Here is a 17,296-nt window from a genome sequence, read left to right as displayed (position 1 = left end):
ACTTAAGGGAAATTGGCCTATCAAAGTGAAAGGTCATTCCTCGGAAAGACCCGAGCATGCAATCAATCTCGAATTGATATTTGGCACAAATATCATGTTTTGTGTCGTATTACAACTTCTTCTTATGACTTTTATCACTTAATTCATGAAGTAACCGTCGTATTTGAACTTATGTCGTTACATTTCATGTGTGTAGGTACGATGACGACAAACGATGGAAAATGTGCTTAAAATGATTGGAAGTCGTAGCAGATGTCGATTGGCTGAGGTGACAAGTCGATTACCGCAAAGGATGAACTAACGGAAGAGTAATCACCTGCAGAACCCCGTTTTCCTTCCGCATCGCGGAAGGATCGCGAGAAGCTTCAGAACTTCAGGCCATCGCTCCGCATCGCGTGAAGAAAGCGGAACAACCAAACTCAGTCATCAGACTTCGCGATCGATCCGCATCGCGGGGAAAAAGCGAGAAGCTGCAAACCATTGCGCGATCCTTCCGCGATGCGAAAGGAAAGCGGGACTCTGCGGACATTTTTCCCGATTAGACTAGGATTTGGATTCTTTATGTATTAATTTTACCCTAGCTTATATATAGACATTTTTATAGCTGAGAACGGTATTCTGGGATTATTGAAGGATTTGTAAGCCACCGTTCTCCTTTTTATCTCTCTAGGTTATTTTATTTTTCATCTTTTTCAACCCTAGTTTATTCATGGCTTCTTTTGTCTATGATCGAATCATGAGTAGCTAAATCTCCTAATTCTAGGGTTGTGGCGAAAGACTTGAAAGTTGATGTGATGACAATTATTATCTATTGATTTTCCATATTGTGGGTTGCTTATTTATTCTTGGTTTTAATTGTTTGATTATCTGGCCAATAGTTAGACACTATCTGTGGTGCGTGAATTGAACTTGAGAAAGGGAATTCACGTACGTAATAAGAATAAATAGAGTTTGTTCGATTTAATCGTTTCGCTACTGAGGATAGAGATATACCCTTTAGCCCTACTTAGTTGAATACGGTGGAATAAACGTGTTCTTGTTACCTCTAATGATCATAGAGATATAGGCATTAAAGTAACATCTACAGGCTTGTGAGTAGTTCGAGAGAATATCATAAAGCATAATTAACCCGTTAACTAGTAACCCAGGAAATAAAATAGGTGGAATTGTCTGAAGATCAACTGGATTGTCGAAAGCCATAACCCTAGATCTTTCTCTCATCTGAAAATTCTTACAATCTTTGTCAAGATATTCCCAGTCACAAAAACACCCATCACAAATTGTTTACTTTTCAGTTTTAGTTTAGTACAACAAACATCTTGATTTTCACTTTCTTGAATAGTTTCATTCGAATTTGAATTAGTTTAACAGTAGAATCTAAGTCTCTGTGGGATCGATATCTGGACTTAACAGTCTATATTACTTGTACGACCACGTATACTTGCGTGTACGTTTGGGAGCAACACGAATCAAGAAACCCGAGAAGCCGGTTCAAACCATACTTCCCAAAATCCTGTAGGGAGAACGTGAGACCAACCATAGAAGAGACAACGGGAATCTGGTTGGAAAACAGGTTTTGCAGTTTTTCCGGTCGGCACATAAAGGATCAGGTCCCCCAAGCTAACAGAGCATAATTTCAACATCGGGTCGTAGACTTGGTGGCAGTAATGCGAAACGTGAAGGAGGACAAATTCCCCAAAGATATATGTTCTAATCTGGACAAAAGAAACACCGACTTGTGGTGCCACTATCACAACACGCATGGTCACACAATTGAGGATTGCGTGAACTTGCGAATCGAGGTGGCCTAACTGCTCCTAACTGGTTATTTGAGGGAATATATCAGTGATCGGGCAAAGCTCAACTTGAGCAGAAACATGGATGGCGGAAAATCATAGCATACAATCCACATGATCCTCGAGGGGGGAAGGGGGATGATCAGCGGTGTCACGTCTTTGGAGTCATTAATGTAAATGGTAATCTAATAATATGTTCGGTCCACATTATAAGATGTTTCTAGCTTGAGTACACCCCTTATAAGAAATCACTTATCCCTAGAAAATAAGAAGCATTTCACTAAATTACCGTAATAAATAATGCCAATTTAACATGATTTTTTGGTTATGTAAAAATTCACTTATCTAAATAATGGTCAATTTGGCAAAAAAAAATATTAATTCATTCTCGATTATATGAAGAAAAAAAAATCGAACTAACTATAAAAGCTAAAAGTACCATATAATATGAACCGAAGGATGTTGGGAAAAATCACAAAAATTTACTATAGTTCAATATACACCAATTACGTAGGCCCACATAAAAATGGACTTAAGAAAAAGAATGAGTCCAAAAAATGAGATCAGACGAGAGAAACACAAAGCAAAGCCACATGTAATAAAATCATAGCCCATAGGATTAAAATTCTTGTGAGGACTGTAAAAAATTGCATTTTTTGGTTAATTATCCCACATTTGGTAAGCTCACACAAAAGATCAAAATATCTTCGCAATAAAATAAATCGCGAAATCAAAGATAGATTCGGAAAATTTCAATAAATCTAGTAGATGATTAAAAAAAATAGGCATGTTATTAATTGCTTTGTTCACAAAATTTCTTATATATACGGCCTTGAAGTTACAATCTGAATCACGTCTGAGTGCTCTCCATCGTAGATCTAACTCGCTCTCGCTTTCACTGGTAAGTACATCTGTTATAGTATTATTGTTATTCTATTGCAATAATATTTTTGAATTTATAGTATTGAGCATGGAATGATTACTAATTGTTTGACCAATTGTTGAATTAACTTGAGGTCAGAGAAATCATTTGACCCTATAATTTGAATTATGCAAGGGTATTTAATTATATATGTTTTGAACAAGGCTCGGTTGATCTTAATTTATAAAACTTTTACTTTACGATGATTTATTATTTTTCTAATAAGCTCTCTAGCTGTGCCACACTCTTTTATTAGATATTAAATGAGAATCCCCACAACAATCTAATCAGAGGTGGATCCCAGAATTGAAGTGCCTATTGAACCATCATTGGGGAGGGAGGCAAAGCTTTCAATGCCTCCATTTTGCCACAGAATCAATAGATCAATTTATTATTGCGTTCCCAATTAGCAAACGTTACTAAGTTCTCGGAGACGCACACCCAATACCCTAGATCCGCCCCAAACCAGAGAGAGAGAGAGAGAGAGAGAGAGAGAGAGAGAGAGAGAGAGAGAGAGAGAGAGAGAGAATTCATGTGACAATTTATCGACCATAGTTTAACACCCATTTCAGCTCACGTTTCCGATCTTTTTATTCTCTTTTTGTTTTTCTCCAATCACCGACGTCGTTTTCTTCCTTCATCGATCAGTACATCACAACATTTCCGGTATGTATATACTTCAACCCATTTCAATTTTCATAAGTATTTTTTTATTTTTGCTGTTGATTTTTCTACTTCTAGGGTTTTTGAATTTATTGGCGCAAATATAGAAAATTATACTTTCAATCACAAGTGTGGTCAAAGCGAAACAAATCGGAGCTAGAAGAAAACAAGAGTAACTTACATAAACCGCTATAGTTTCTAGGTTCCTAACCAAATGTAGCTACAGTTTTTTGTAATTACATTTGTAGCTATGTTTTATATGTTTCGCGTGTATTTTCGTGTATTCAAATACACAGTTTCATAATACAGTCAGTCAAATACAAATGTATATTGATCTGTCAAACAATGCATACAACCAAATACTCCACTTTGCCAAAATACAGTCAATCAAATACATACATATATAGATCAGTCAAACGATACATGTCGTCAATTACGAGACTTTTCCAAAATACAGTCAACCAAATACATATGTATATAGATCAATCAAACAACACATAGTCAAATACAACTAGTTTGCCAAAATTACAGTCATCCAAATACATATAACTTATAGCTACGAGTTGTAAATACAAATACTTTATAGCTACAGTTTGTATTAAAGTATTCTTCTATATTCACTTTTATACCTTTTTAGTAAAGGTAAATATACATTTGGCTATTTTATGGGTTCTGGACTTCATAGAAGAATTTAGGGAAAAGCTCCTTCCTTCAGAGAAGAAAAATGTCTACCTTTCTTGTTTGCTTTGTTTTCTGGTGGTGGGTTTACTTACTATTCCTCTTTCATCTTCTCTTTATGAATTTTACTGGTGTTTTCCCTAATGAATTTTACAGGTGTGTTCCCTTATACTAGAAATTAGAAAATACCGGGCCCCAAAAATATTAATTGAAGCAAGATCGAAACACATGGCTGATTCAAAAAATTAGAGGAATAAGAAAATTTATGAAAACAAAAATTATAAAATTGTGCAATGAGAAACCCAGTTGAACAGTGTTGTTATGGGTAAATTTGATGATTATACAAAAAAAGGGATAAAACGAAATTACACAACATGCACGTTGAAGATCCAGTGGAAAACTACTAAAATTGTGTTTTAGGAACCGACAACGGAGGCAAAGTATCGACGGTCATAGTGTTGGCCTAAGACAGTGACTTCTGTGTGGTTTTAGAGTTTTAAGATGGGATGACTTAAATGAAAGGACAATAAAGGAATAAAAAAGGCACATTCAGCAAAGTCAACTAGGAATTTTGATTCAGAAATTTGAAGAAAAATAAAAGAACTAACAAATGGAAGAAGATGAACAGTGGCTTCTGATTTGTACCAAATGATGGCTCAAGATAAAGGAAGAGGAAAGAAATCTCTTAACCCTAATTCAATCAATATTAACGAAAATGTGTTCTTTGAGTTAAAAGTTGCTAAATCGATAAAGCTTTCAACGTACCTAATTTTTCCTCTCTGAAATTAAAAATCTAAGCCTGACTTTTACCATACATGTATTTGAGGCTGAAATTTATGAATTTTTTATTCTAATTTTTTGCTCAGTTGTTGCATGTGACTTCTTTTTCCTCTTTGTTGAATTTCAGATCACTTTGCTGAATTTCAATATTCCGCAATACTGATCATTTGTTTAATTTTACTGGAATATAATGGTCGGCTACTTTGGCTTTCGCAGGGTTTTAAAAGTCAAATTTTCTCGAGCAAAGAAAACAGGAAAATAGTCTGGCTGATAGTGGTAAGTTCTCGATTTCTTTCGTCATATATGTTTAGTTATAATGCTCAATGCTTGCGCTTTATTCTATGTTATGGTAAATTGATGCTTATGCTTTAAGATCGAATTAAATTCCCGAGGCACTCTAGAGCGTTTTGGTCCTTTGGTTGGAATCTCATTTTTGGGGCTTTGGTAGGTTGACCGGGTCAAGATGGCCTCCGTTGGGAATTCTGAGGGCACCGGTGAGTTCGTAGCGTATTTTTACATTGGTATGAATGTTTGGTTTAAGATTGCAAAAATTCTAACATTAACAAAAGAACTCTATTAAACACTTGACATCATATGTCTGACAATAAAAGAAAGATGAGCGTAACCCAAATTGGGCAGACAAATGAACGTTCATGTCTCTCTACCAAAAATAGTGAAAGAAACCTTAGATGTCGTATTGTTTACCAGTAAATGCCAACTGAACAAAAGGAAGCTCTGCTAGAACTCCGTCGCGTAGACTATTCTGCAAGAAGGCGTCGTCTTTCTGAAAATTCTTCTGCTAGACATTCCGGGCAGATTGATTCTTTTCCCTAACCTCTAAACATGATTCAATTGTCGACTACTGGCTTCTTTAGCGATGGATTTTCTGCTCTTTCTAACAAGGAACAGCCAACTCAATGTGCCAATGTGTACGAAATAGGTTAGCATAAATTAAGTTTTAGAATTTAAAGGTACAGTTAGATAGTTATTCACTCTAGTTAATACGTTCAATCTTACAGGATCGACAGCCGGAACATGTAATAACTGTTCCACCTTACACCAATTGTCAGAGGTCTTTCTGTATCACAATGTTACATTACATATTCCATCCTTTTAGGTTTGACTCTTACTAAACTAGACTAGGATTCTCCAGGGCGCAGATCAACACTGGTGGGTTGTTGGAATATCAAAGAACTACCTTGTAGTCCTTCCGTTTTAAAGAAAGTTCCAAACTGCAAATTTTGTAAAGCCAGGAGATTTCAATATGAACCTCCTAGCTTCTGTTGTAATAAAAGTCGAGTGAAATTAATTTCACACCAGTTACCTTCCTAGTGATAAATTAACACCACGTATTATCACTTCGATTTATCACCTAACAATGGTACATTAACTCTTTCCATTGAATGCACTCGAGTAAATTTTCCTTTACTAAGAAAAATAGTGACATTTGCTCTTTTATTTTCCAAATTAGGGAGGATAGCGAAGTTTTGTAGTTCTCACAACAACAAAATGAAAATTTCGCATTTTTAGTGGTCTATAGAAAATTCTCTTTCTTTAGAACTAGGTCCTTTATAGTTGATTTATGATATAGTTTTTTGTGTACTCCTTGTTTGGTTATATTTTACATTATAGTTATATTTTACATTATTTGTCCTTATGCATTGTGCTAAATATATGCAACTTTGGAGCAAAATTTTTATTTTCAATTGGGCTTTTATTAGATCAGTCAAACAACAAATACATTTAGTTTGCCCAAAACTACAATCAGCTAAATTATAGCTACGAGCTCTAAATACAAATACCTTATAACTATGGTTTGTAATAAAATTAAAGTGTACTTGTTATGCTTAAATACCTCTTATATGTTAGCTATACCATGTAAAAATTTCATAAAATAAACCCAACTAACTCTTCTCAAATTGGTGAGTTTGCCCTTCTCTTACAGGGGCAAAACTGAGCTTTCCAAGTTGTGCAAAACAAAAAAATGATCAAAAGTTTCTCCTCTACGTCCTTTGGCTCCAAGAAACAGTCTCTGCTAAGAAACGCTCCCTCCATCTCAATTTATGTGTCACTTTTTGCTTTTTCATAGTCAATTTGATTAAATTTTGAAGCTAAATTGGTTTAAATTAACTCAATATTTTAACATTAAAATTTACATATTTGAAAACTACATAAAAAGTACTATAAATTGCAATGTTTCTCATATCAATTTCGTAAAAAAAAAAAATACATCTTAAAATGTTAATTGAATCGTATTCAATTAGGCTCAAGCCTATTACAAAGATATTAGCCAAAAGATAACCATATTATACTCCAGATAGAGTAGAAGACGATCCAGCAAAGCAAACCCAGTGTAATATTCATTTAATTGCACGGAAATTGAATAGAAAAAGGAACTCCATTCATTATTATTATTATTATTTAACCATATCTCTCTATTGTGCATGAAGTTTATAATTTCCATTGATGTATATTCAATCACCTTAATTTAAGATGATAAGAAATTCTCCATTGGTAACAAATGGTTATTCATTAAGCGGAGAACATCTTATTTAATAAGCATAAAACATAAAGATTAAGTAGGCTCCCAATCTGGCAAGAACTGACTAAGTCCCAATCTGACAAGAACTGACTAAGTGTTTGCTCTTCAAATGGGCTGGTCTTTAATTTGTCTTTCAAAATCAAGTTTATGTCTAGTAAGATATTGACTTTTTAAGGACGTGGAGCATAACTTTTGAGATATTATGATGCGAAATTACGTACTTATGTCCCCGAAAAAATTGTTAGGGATAAAAATTAAATACTTATCGATACAAAATAGGAGTAGAAGTGCAATGACCGTGTAATATTTGACGTGTACGTGTATAGCTAGGTAAAAGTCTAAGCCTGTTAACCGGTTTGAACCGGACCGGACCGGTAACCGGTTAACAAATCGGCCGGTTTCCGGTTCAAAAACCGGAACCGGCCACCGGTTCCGGTTTACCGGTTAAATAATCGAAACCGGACCGGTCCGGTTCAAAAGTGGCAAAACCTCTTCTTCTTTTTTTATTTTTTGTATATTATATATATATTATAGTATTTATTAGTATATTGTAGGTATATTTACATATGTTATATTTATTTATAAGTAAGGTTTATATATTAACTAACTAACAGCAATATATATATATATATATATATATATATATATATATATATATTAAGTTATATGCTTAAGTTATACTACATATACCTAAAATATACTAAGAATATACTTATATATATCAGTATACTTAGGTTATATAACTTATATATATATATATATATATATATATATATATATATATACATATATGTTTAAGTTATATGTATACTATATATACTTATATATTATAACTTAAGTTATTTATAGCTTAATTTTTTTCTAAGTTTATAAATTCGTATTTTATATTATAAGTATATTCTTAGTATATTTTAGTTATTTTTCAAGTATATAACTTTCTAGTTTTTAATTTAAGTAGATGTACATTATAAGTATATTCTTAGTATATTTTAGGTATATTCCTAACTTAATATAAGTAAAAATATGAACACAAGTAAATAGAAGAAAGTTCAATGAGCCATATATTTTATTCATTCTTAGATAACATTTATTTGCAAGATGTAGTTTTTTTTAACTTGCAAATAATACATGAGTTGCAAAGAAATAGTAGAATAATAAAATCACCAATTCTCGATCATTTGGTTAACTTCCCCTATATCATATTCGGCCATGGAGATATCTTCAAAGTCTTCCATTTGGTCCGGTTCACTTGCTATCAAATCTTCAATCTCTTTCTCTTCGCCTTCCTCCGCTTCTAAGTTTTGGTTGCGTCGCTCCGATCTAATCCAATCGCGAATGCACACTAGTACTTGCAAGCTAAAGTCGGATAATAAGTGTCTATAGTCTCCAATTTGTTGTCTTCCTTGGCTAAATGCACTCTCCGAAGCCACGGTTGATACTTGAACCGTAAGAATATCTCGAGTCATTCTTGAGAGTATCGGATGACTTGCCTTGTATTTCTTTCACCATGCTAAGACGTCCAACTCATCTAGTTCCTTGATATCCACATTTGGTTGCATCAAATAAAATTGATATTCATCAAAGTTTGCATTACAAAAAGGGGTTGTATGTGAATGTAAAACTTTTAATCCCGACAAGCCCTTTTTGCTACTTTGAGAAGTAGTAGGGCGTGGAGCAACGGGTGTAGCATGTTCTTCCAAATTAGAATAATGAGTAAAAACTTTTCTAAACTCGTAATCAATAGCGAGTTCGGTTTTAGCTAAAGATGGTTGAACTCCCTCTTCAATTTCTAAAAATGTATAAATTTGACCAACCAATGCTTTAGTATAAGACACTTTTAAACAAGGATTTAAAAGAGAACCCAATATAAATAAAGTTGGGATGGGAAAAAATTACTTCTTAAATTTTGTTGTCATATCAAAAATAGCGGCTTGATAACCAGGTTTATATTTATACTCTTGTAAAACTCTAGCTATTTCTGCTAAGTAGGCTAAAATTTTTGTTACTGTGGGGTTTATATAGGGGTTAGAATTGCAAATCCACCAAAGCTACTTCGGATTGTTGCAAAATCATTAACTCCACCAACAATATTATAATTGCAAAATTAATAATTGAAACTATAATAAGATTTTATAATATTTATTTGAGAGAAATTTAAAGTGGCTAATTGTTGCAAAGTAACTATAATTGAGAGAATGAGATTTGAGAAAAAGATAAGAGTGAATTGGTGTGGATTAAAATGGAAATGGAGAGGGGTTTATATAGGGGTGGGTGATGGGTTAAAGTGTTAAAAAAAAGTTTGGGGGTTTGGAGGGGCAAAAAATGAGTTGGGGACCGTTTGGCAACGGCCATTTTTGCAAATGGACCGTTGCCCAACGGTCCATTGGGCTGCCAACGGCTACAATTAAAAAAAAAAAATTCCACCGGTTTAACCGGTTCCGATTTCAAAAAAATTGAAACCGGACCAATATATAATAAATGGTTAACCGGTTCAACCGGTTCCGGCTTTATCGGTCCAGTTGCCGGTTTGAACCAGTAAAACCGAACCGGTTGATGGGTTTAGGTAAAACCCAAGTGTAATATTTTTAGCATAGATTATATAGCCGCGTGGGCAGTAAACACTAAACAGGCAGGACGACATCTTCTATATATTTAGTTAAAGTAAAGAATTCATCAATAGACAGTTACGGCAAATATTTGTCTCACCAAAATAGCTGGGGATTCAAAACCCAAGAACTATTTTTTTGGCTTTTGTAACTCAAAACCAAATTTTATCCCTCAGAGCAACAATAATGCTCGATCAGAAACCATGTTACATGCAACATGAAGCTAACAAATTTGGTTATTTGTTTGTAGGTGTTGGTGACGTTACAATTGAGGAAAAAGATGGTAGGTGTGGCTCCAAATAGCAACACAAAAGAGGAGAAGATGAAGAAAATATTCGACAAGTTCGACACTAACAAAGATGAACATCTAGACATGATGGAACTGTCAGCATGGATCATGGCCGTTCAACCTACATTAAATGACGATTTGCTAAGGGTTCCATCTTTACTTTCACTATACTTTGCTAATTACCGCTCTTTCTTAGTTGCTTCTAAAGGCTTAAGCTCTACTGGCTTCACTCGTATTTACCTGGACGGTCTTCGTAACGTTGATAATGACTTCAATACCCTTGACTTTGAAAAAACTGATATTGGATCATCAAGTTCAGTGGAATCACAGCCCATTAATGCTCCAAATCAGCCCATTAATTCCCCAATTCAGCCCATGAATGCTCCAGTTCAGCCCATAAATGCCCCAATTCAGCACATGAATGCTCCAATTCAGCCCATGAATGCTCCAGTTCAGCCCATTAATGTTCCAATTCAGCAGGTATACTACTATTGTTGTGGCTTTTAGCCTTTCATGTCACTGAATTTTAAGCTCAATTTTATTATATAGAGTTTAATTTGGATTTGAGGTCTACCTAGTTAATAAAGCTTTACTTTGATCTCAAATTATTACTCCCTCCGTCCCAATTTAAGTGTCTAAGTTTGACGGAGCACAAAGTTTAAGGAATGAAAAGAGACTTTTGAATCTTGTGGTCCTAAATTAAATATTTGTGTAATGTACTAAAGTGTCCTGGTTTTAAACTTGCCAGGTAGGATGTTTAAGCTGTCTAACTTACTAAATATAGAAAGAGTTGCTTTTTTTAGGACAGACCAAAAAGGAAAGTAAGACAATTAAATTGGGACGAAGGAAGTACCTAGTATTTACGAAGTTCAGGAAAGTAATTTACGGATCGAACTCCAATCTTAAATAATCTTTACAGTCTGTTTGGATGGTTGTTATTCATATGCTTCATAGTGTGTCGTATTGTACTATATTGTATTGTATTGTATTGTACTTTATTAACGGAACGAATGGATAGAGTGAATTGTTTGCTGTTAAAATTAAACTTTCATCGTTACATGACGATGGATATGTAAATTTTTGTAAACTATCAGTGTATTCTAACCTATTGTAGCATGTAAATTAATCTATCACATTTTCTGTGTATTGCTACAGTTTCCTATAGAGTCAGATTTAGATTATTTCTCAACCGCAATAGAAAAATTCAAAGTTCGAGTCTACAATCACAAAGACTTGTGATATGAGCAAGTACATTGCAAATTTTGCAGGTGGCATCATTACAAGCAGAGCCAACAGTAGGACAGCGATATGCAGTGGCAAATGCACTTCAAAGTGCTTCACAACAACAGCTACACAGATTACAACAACTACAACAACTACGACAACAACAACTTGCAAGTCTACCGGCAACTAATTACTCAAATAATCCTACTTTTTCAAACAATAACCTCATCAACAGCATGCATACTGCTGGGCAGGTGAATAATTACAGAAACACAACGCAACAACTGGTACAAATATCTTGTCTGCCTTTAATACCATCCGAGAACGTTTGATAATGTTGCTTTTTAGGCCATCATCTAGACTCAAATCACATACTGTTTTTTTTTTAATTATTATTTTTACCAAACTCCAAACTTAAATGTAGTAAATTTTTATCTTTACAGAATTTGTTATATTATACTTTTCCAACTTTTTCTTGTTTTAGTTTTTTTATTTTTTTTTTTATTATTTTTTAAATATGAAAATCTTACAGGGTGGAGGAATCAGCTCAGCTGGGCAGGTGTATTATCATCTACCTTTAATACTCTCGGATAATATTTAGCAATTAATGTTGTTTCTTAGGCCATCAACTAGACTCAGATCACAAAGTATTTCATCAGCCTCCAATCTCAAATGATCTTTAATCTTCGCTAGAATTGTTATGTTATTTTTTTTTTTTTTCCTTTTTCCGACTATTCTTGTTTATTTTACAAAGTTTATTTGTGTTATAAAAAATTTATAGGGAGGATGGATCAGCTCACCGGCGCAGGTGAATAGTTACGGAAACTCAGCGCAACAAGCGGTACAAATACCTCATCTGCCTATAATTATTTTTTTGGTAATGAACTGTAAAATCTTATTACCACCAACCACCAACAGAAATTACAAACTAAAGAGCACTTGAACTCCTGACCACCTTCCAGGAAGGGTGCCAAGAGAAGCAAGCCTCAAAGAGAACTAAGCATAAATTAAGAGCCTCAAGAAATCCTATACATTTTATTGCCTGTTTTGATCCTATAAACATTTTTATCCTCTCTTTTACTATAAATTGTATCTGCTGCACTACAAAACTAGTATTCACAGTAATCTCCCTAAAAAATTTCCAGTGGTTTTTAGGCCGTCATCTACACTCATATCACAAAGTATTTTGCCAAACTCCAATCTTAACATTTATCTTCGCTAGAATTGTAATATTATGTTGTTTTCTCTTTACCAACTTTTCTTGTTTTAGGTTACAAAGTTTATTTGTTTTACAAAAAATTTATAGGGAAGAGGGATCAGCTCTTCTGCACAGGTGAATGGCTACGGAAACTCAGCGCAACAAGTGGTACAAATATCTCATCTGCCTTTAATACTATACGAGAACATTTTAAAATGTTGCTTTCCAGGCCATCATCTAGACTCAAATCACAACGTATTTTGCGAAACTCCATTCTTAAATAATCTTTAATCTTCTCTCTACAAGGCCAAATTGATTATAGATGAGATTTACATAAAAGCTGTGGAGTTTATTGTTACATAAACAAAATCAAGTAACTATACGTTGAATTGATGCAAATTTTCTTAGAGCAATTGGTGCAGAAAAGCTCCTTCACTCTATTTGTACTAAGCTGAGACTTTAAGTTGGTTATAATATTCTCACGGGCCTTGTTTACAACTATCAGAATGCTGTAGAAGGCGCTACGCCAAAAGCAAAGTACAACGGACCTCATCCTCAATTGGCTGCTAAGCTTGAAAAGGAAATATTGGATACAGATCCAGGGGTGAAATGGGATGATGTTTCCGGACTAAGTGAAGCAAAGAAGATTCTACAGGAAGCAATGGTACTCCCACCGTTGTTTCCTGAGTATTTCCAGGTACAAATTCTTGCTAATTTACAATTTCTGACTTGCATGCAGCTATGAGCATGTTTTAAGTACATGGATGGCACAATAACAAAAGAGTGATGGATACTTAATATATTGAATGTTACTTGCTGCAGGGAATCAGGAGACCTTGGAGAGGAGTTCTTATGTTTGGCCCTCCTGGCACGGGGAAAACACTCTTGGCCAAAGCTGTTGCTACAGAGTGTGGGACAACATTTATGAATATTTCTAGTACTTCGTTGTTGTCAAAATGGTACGGGGAGAGTACACAATTGGTACGGTGCTTGTTTGATGTTGCCCGTGCTCATGCTCCAACTACAATTTTCATTGATGAGGTTGATTCTCTTTGCAATGCCAGAGGGTAATTATATAGTCTCTTCTTTCTAAATATACATGTGACAGCCAGAGGCGGAGCTAGGAATCGAAGTTTGTGGGTTCGGGGTTCTAATTCTTTAAAGTTACTGGGTTCAAAATTAATAATTTGTACATATTCGACAAAAAAATATACAAATATATGATTCGGACCAAAGCTACTAGGTTCGGCCGAACCCACCCCCGAAGGGCTAGCTCCGCCCCTGGTGACAGCTGAGAACTTTTCTCATTAATTGTCTTGTAAGGTTTATTTTCATAGCATATTCAATAAATTTGACTTCTAGGCGTACGTAGATATATGTTACGGGCTTACACGTCCTAGTGGCTAGAGAGATGACCAGCTTGTTCTTGCCTCTACTAATTATCCAAGCCTTGCAAAGGAGCTGCTGAGAGCAGAGAAGTTCAAAACAAAATTATAGTGACCCAGTAGGAAGGAAAACAAAGGTGTATGTTTTATTAAAACCGAATCATACTATAGTTTCATTTGAGCAGCTAAGTCTGCTCTGAGTTGATACTACTGGCATGTACTTTCCAACATAGAGATTTTTATCAAGCTACATATTGATGCATGTGTCTGAGCAATGCAATTAGTTTGCAGTGAGTTTAAACTGTTATTTGCTAGTATCATATCTATAACATGTACTAGTTATTATCTTTATATATCAGGTCACCAATTAATCTTTTATCATAAAGATTTTGTAATTTACATTATAAGTAGCCTGATTTTTGTATAACATCAGTGCATAAACCTTAAAAACTCTAAATTTTTTGTCCTGCTTATCCCACCAATAACGTTTATGCATGTGCTCAACAGTCAACATTAATGAGCATAAAAAGTTCCTTAAAACTTATAATTTCTTAGTTTTTTAATTGTAATAATTTGAAGCTGTTTCTCAGGTCTGCAACAGAGCATGAAGCATCCCGAAGGGTGAAGTCTGAACTTCTAGTTCAGATCGATGGATTAAGCAATTCTAATAATACATCAGGTAAACAGGTGACACTTTTGGCAGCAACAAACTTCCCCGAGAGTCTTGACGAGGCACTAAGGTTAACTTTACTCCTTAATTTCCCAGTCAATATTTGCTTTAGTTTCATCTCTTGATCTTGTTTAATTGGTGATTCACTGTAGGAGGCGGCTAGAAAAGCGGATTTACATCCCTCTTCCTGATTTTACGAGCCGTAAGGAGCTTATAAAGATAAACTTAAAATCAATCACGGTAAGCTATATATCATTGTTTCGGCTGGTCTGTCTTCTGCTATATTATCATCATATATCTCTACTCAAAAGAATAGGTTTGATGTTCAAAGTCAATAAAAGGAATGACTATAGTCCAGTGATTATAATATTATACTGAATACAATATTAGTATAAAAAAAAAAAAAAAAAACTAATAATAAGAGACCTTCTGTAGTTACCATTCTCAAAAAAAAAAAAAAAAATATGAGACCTTTTGGTTACATCTCAATAGAGCTTCTAAGTGACTAAAATGACAAGGAAGGGTGATGTCTGAAATTTCTACATAAGCTTTTGTTACATTGTGGCTTGAAAGCAAACTCAAATATTTTCTCTGCTCTTGAGAACTGCTTACTCATTTAAGAAAAAGAAATGTGTTCCATCGAAATGCCCTGGATTCGTGTGCGGTTATTATTGCTCTTTGAAAATTTTGTTGATTCTAAAAATCTGTAAGATGAATACTGCCAGTTAGCTCCTGGGCTGAATATTGACCAAGTGGCACGAAGAACAGAAGGTTACAGTGGAGACGATCTAACAAACATCTGCAGGGATGCTTCTTTTAATGGCATGAGAGGAATGATAGCAGGGAAAACCACAGATGAGATAAAGAAAATATCCAAGGCTGATATTCTGAAAATTCCAGTTACGATGGATGACTTCCTAGAAGCTTTAGATAAGATACAGCCCTCAGTTTCTGCAGGGGACATTCAACGACATGAGAAATGGAATTCAGAGTTTGGATCAACATAGAAGATCAAGTAAATGCAAGTTTAGAAGTGCTGTTTTTTTTTTTTTTTTGTTTCTTCGCATTGTAAATTGACTTTTGTGGACAAACGATGTTATAGGGTCCTCCAATTATTTCAAATGACGCACTGTGCGCGAACATTTATGTTAGATGATCTTCGGCTTGTAATATTGGTGATACTGTTACTAGTGCCAATGCTATATGGGTCTAGTATATTGTAAGTGAACAATCTGTGTGCGAACATTGCATCTCATAATTCTACAAATAGTAATATTTGTTGTACTGGTGTACAACAACCCTACATCTTCATGCCTTCTCGACACGTGGTATTTAAGCCTTCCTCTTCTTTCTCACTAGACATTGGTTGCCAAAATCTCTTCACCTTCTTCCTCTCCCTCTCACACACCCATCAGAGCTTCACGCCGATGAATACCAGCACTATTAAGCATTTTTTTGGGAACATCTTTTGACCAGAAACAATATCAAGAATGCCGATTTGAGACTTCTTTTTAACTGCTTTTTTTGGGGTTGATGAAGGAGAAAGAGAGAACTATACAGATTTTCAACTTTTCAGAGTTCATTATTTTTCTCTCTAGCCTTCGATGGAACACTTTTCATGTCCAAGTAAATATGATTTGCCAATGCCCGTATTATGTTTGGCTTATCCCCCATCTGTTGTCTCAACTCTATTTTGGTGGTAGTGGAGGTGTGTGTGATTGTTGGTACTCCTGCAATTTGGAAATGCTATTCTATGAAAGGATATTATTCCTTTTGTCCCAATTTATGTGGCACACTTTCCTTTTAGTCTGTCTCAAAAAGAATCTCATATTTTTATATTTAAAATAATTTAACTTTATGAGATGATTTACAGTCACACAAATATCTAAGGCTTATTTTGGATCACAAATATCAAAAGCCTTCATTTCTTTCTTAAAGATTCGTGTCTACTCAAATGTTGCCCTATAAATTGGGACAAAGGGAGTATTACTTTGGCTTAACAAAGTAGTGGAGCCAGGATTTCAATCGAGTGGAGTAAAAAATATAAAAAAGTAAACATGCAAAAAAGTCAAGGAGTTCAACATCTGCTATATATACATTTAATATAACCTTGTATATATAGTATAATTTTTTGTCGAAGTCGTTCGGATGAACCCTTGCCCCTTATTAACTCCGCCCTGGCTTAGCAGTTACTTATTTCATGCCACGAGATAGTAAAAGCTTAAATCTTTATGCTTAATCAGGTTAGAATAGAGAAAGAAATAAGCCTTGTGTTGCTCCGGCATCCAACTTAAACAAAATTTTGATAGTCAATAAAAGAAGGAGCAGTCTCAAAATCAGGTTCGTGCATTTTAAACAACTGCAAAATAACTAAATTTGGGATAATAACCATCACACGTTCAGCTATTACCTAGTAAGTTTTTAGTTTAATTAGCACGCATTGGTTTATGCAAGTGATCAGCGTTGCCATTAACCATAATTCTGTTGCTCTGGAATTACATGATACAGAAGCAGAGCCTAGAAAAATATGGAAAAGATAGAAA

The 17,296-nt window shown here is 34.6% G+C and overlaps 1 protein-coding gene across 1 annotated transcript; it reads left to right on the top strand.

Moving 5' to 3' along the window:
• Nucleotides 1-4,054: 4,054 nt before the first annotated feature.
• LOC132644950 (katanin p60 ATPase-containing subunit A1-like) lies at nucleotides 4,055-15,996 on the top strand. Its single transcript, XM_060361640.1, has 12 exons — nucleotides 4,055-4,140; nucleotides 5,056-5,115; nucleotides 10,238-10,756; nucleotides 11,545-11,787; nucleotides 12,033-12,059; nucleotides 12,282-12,341; nucleotides 12,807-12,866; nucleotides 13,204-13,395; nucleotides 13,521-13,765; nucleotides 14,674-14,823; nucleotides 14,906-14,993; nucleotides 15,479-15,996. The coding sequence occupies exons 3-12, from the start codon at nucleotides 10,268-10,270 to the stop codon at nucleotides 15,758-15,760; spliced, it is 1,836 nt and encodes a 611-aa protein (XP_060217623.1). The 5' UTR covers nucleotides 4,055-4,140; nucleotides 5,056-5,115; nucleotides 10,238-10,267; the 3' UTR covers nucleotides 15,761-15,996.
• The last annotated feature ends 1,300 nt before the right edge of the window (nucleotides 15,997-17,296 follow it).

Source organism: Lycium barbarum, chromosome 6, assembly GCF_019175385.1.
Source record: "Lycium barbarum isolate Lr01 chromosome 6, ASM1917538v2, whole genome shotgun sequence".
Taxonomy (NCBI): Eukaryota; Viridiplantae; Streptophyta; class Magnoliopsida; order Solanales; family Solanaceae; genus Lycium; species Lycium barbarum.
This window is presented reverse-complemented; position numbering and strand designations above follow the sequence as displayed.

Excerpts from the sequence above, each read along its gene's own strand:
- LOC132644950 (XM_060361640.1), top strand. The coding sequence starts at position 10,268 with ATGGTAGGTGTGGCTCCAAATAGCAACACAAAAGAGGAGAAGATGAAG. Across the intron at positions 12,060-12,281 it reads GAATCAGCTCAGCTGGGCAG|GGAGGATGGATCAGCTCACC; the intron begins GTGTATTATCAT and ends AAAAATTTATAG. Across the intron at positions 13,396-13,520 it reads TGTTTCCTGAGTATTTCCAG|GGAATCAGGAGACCTTGGAG; the intron begins GTACAAATTCTT and ends TACTTGCTGCAG.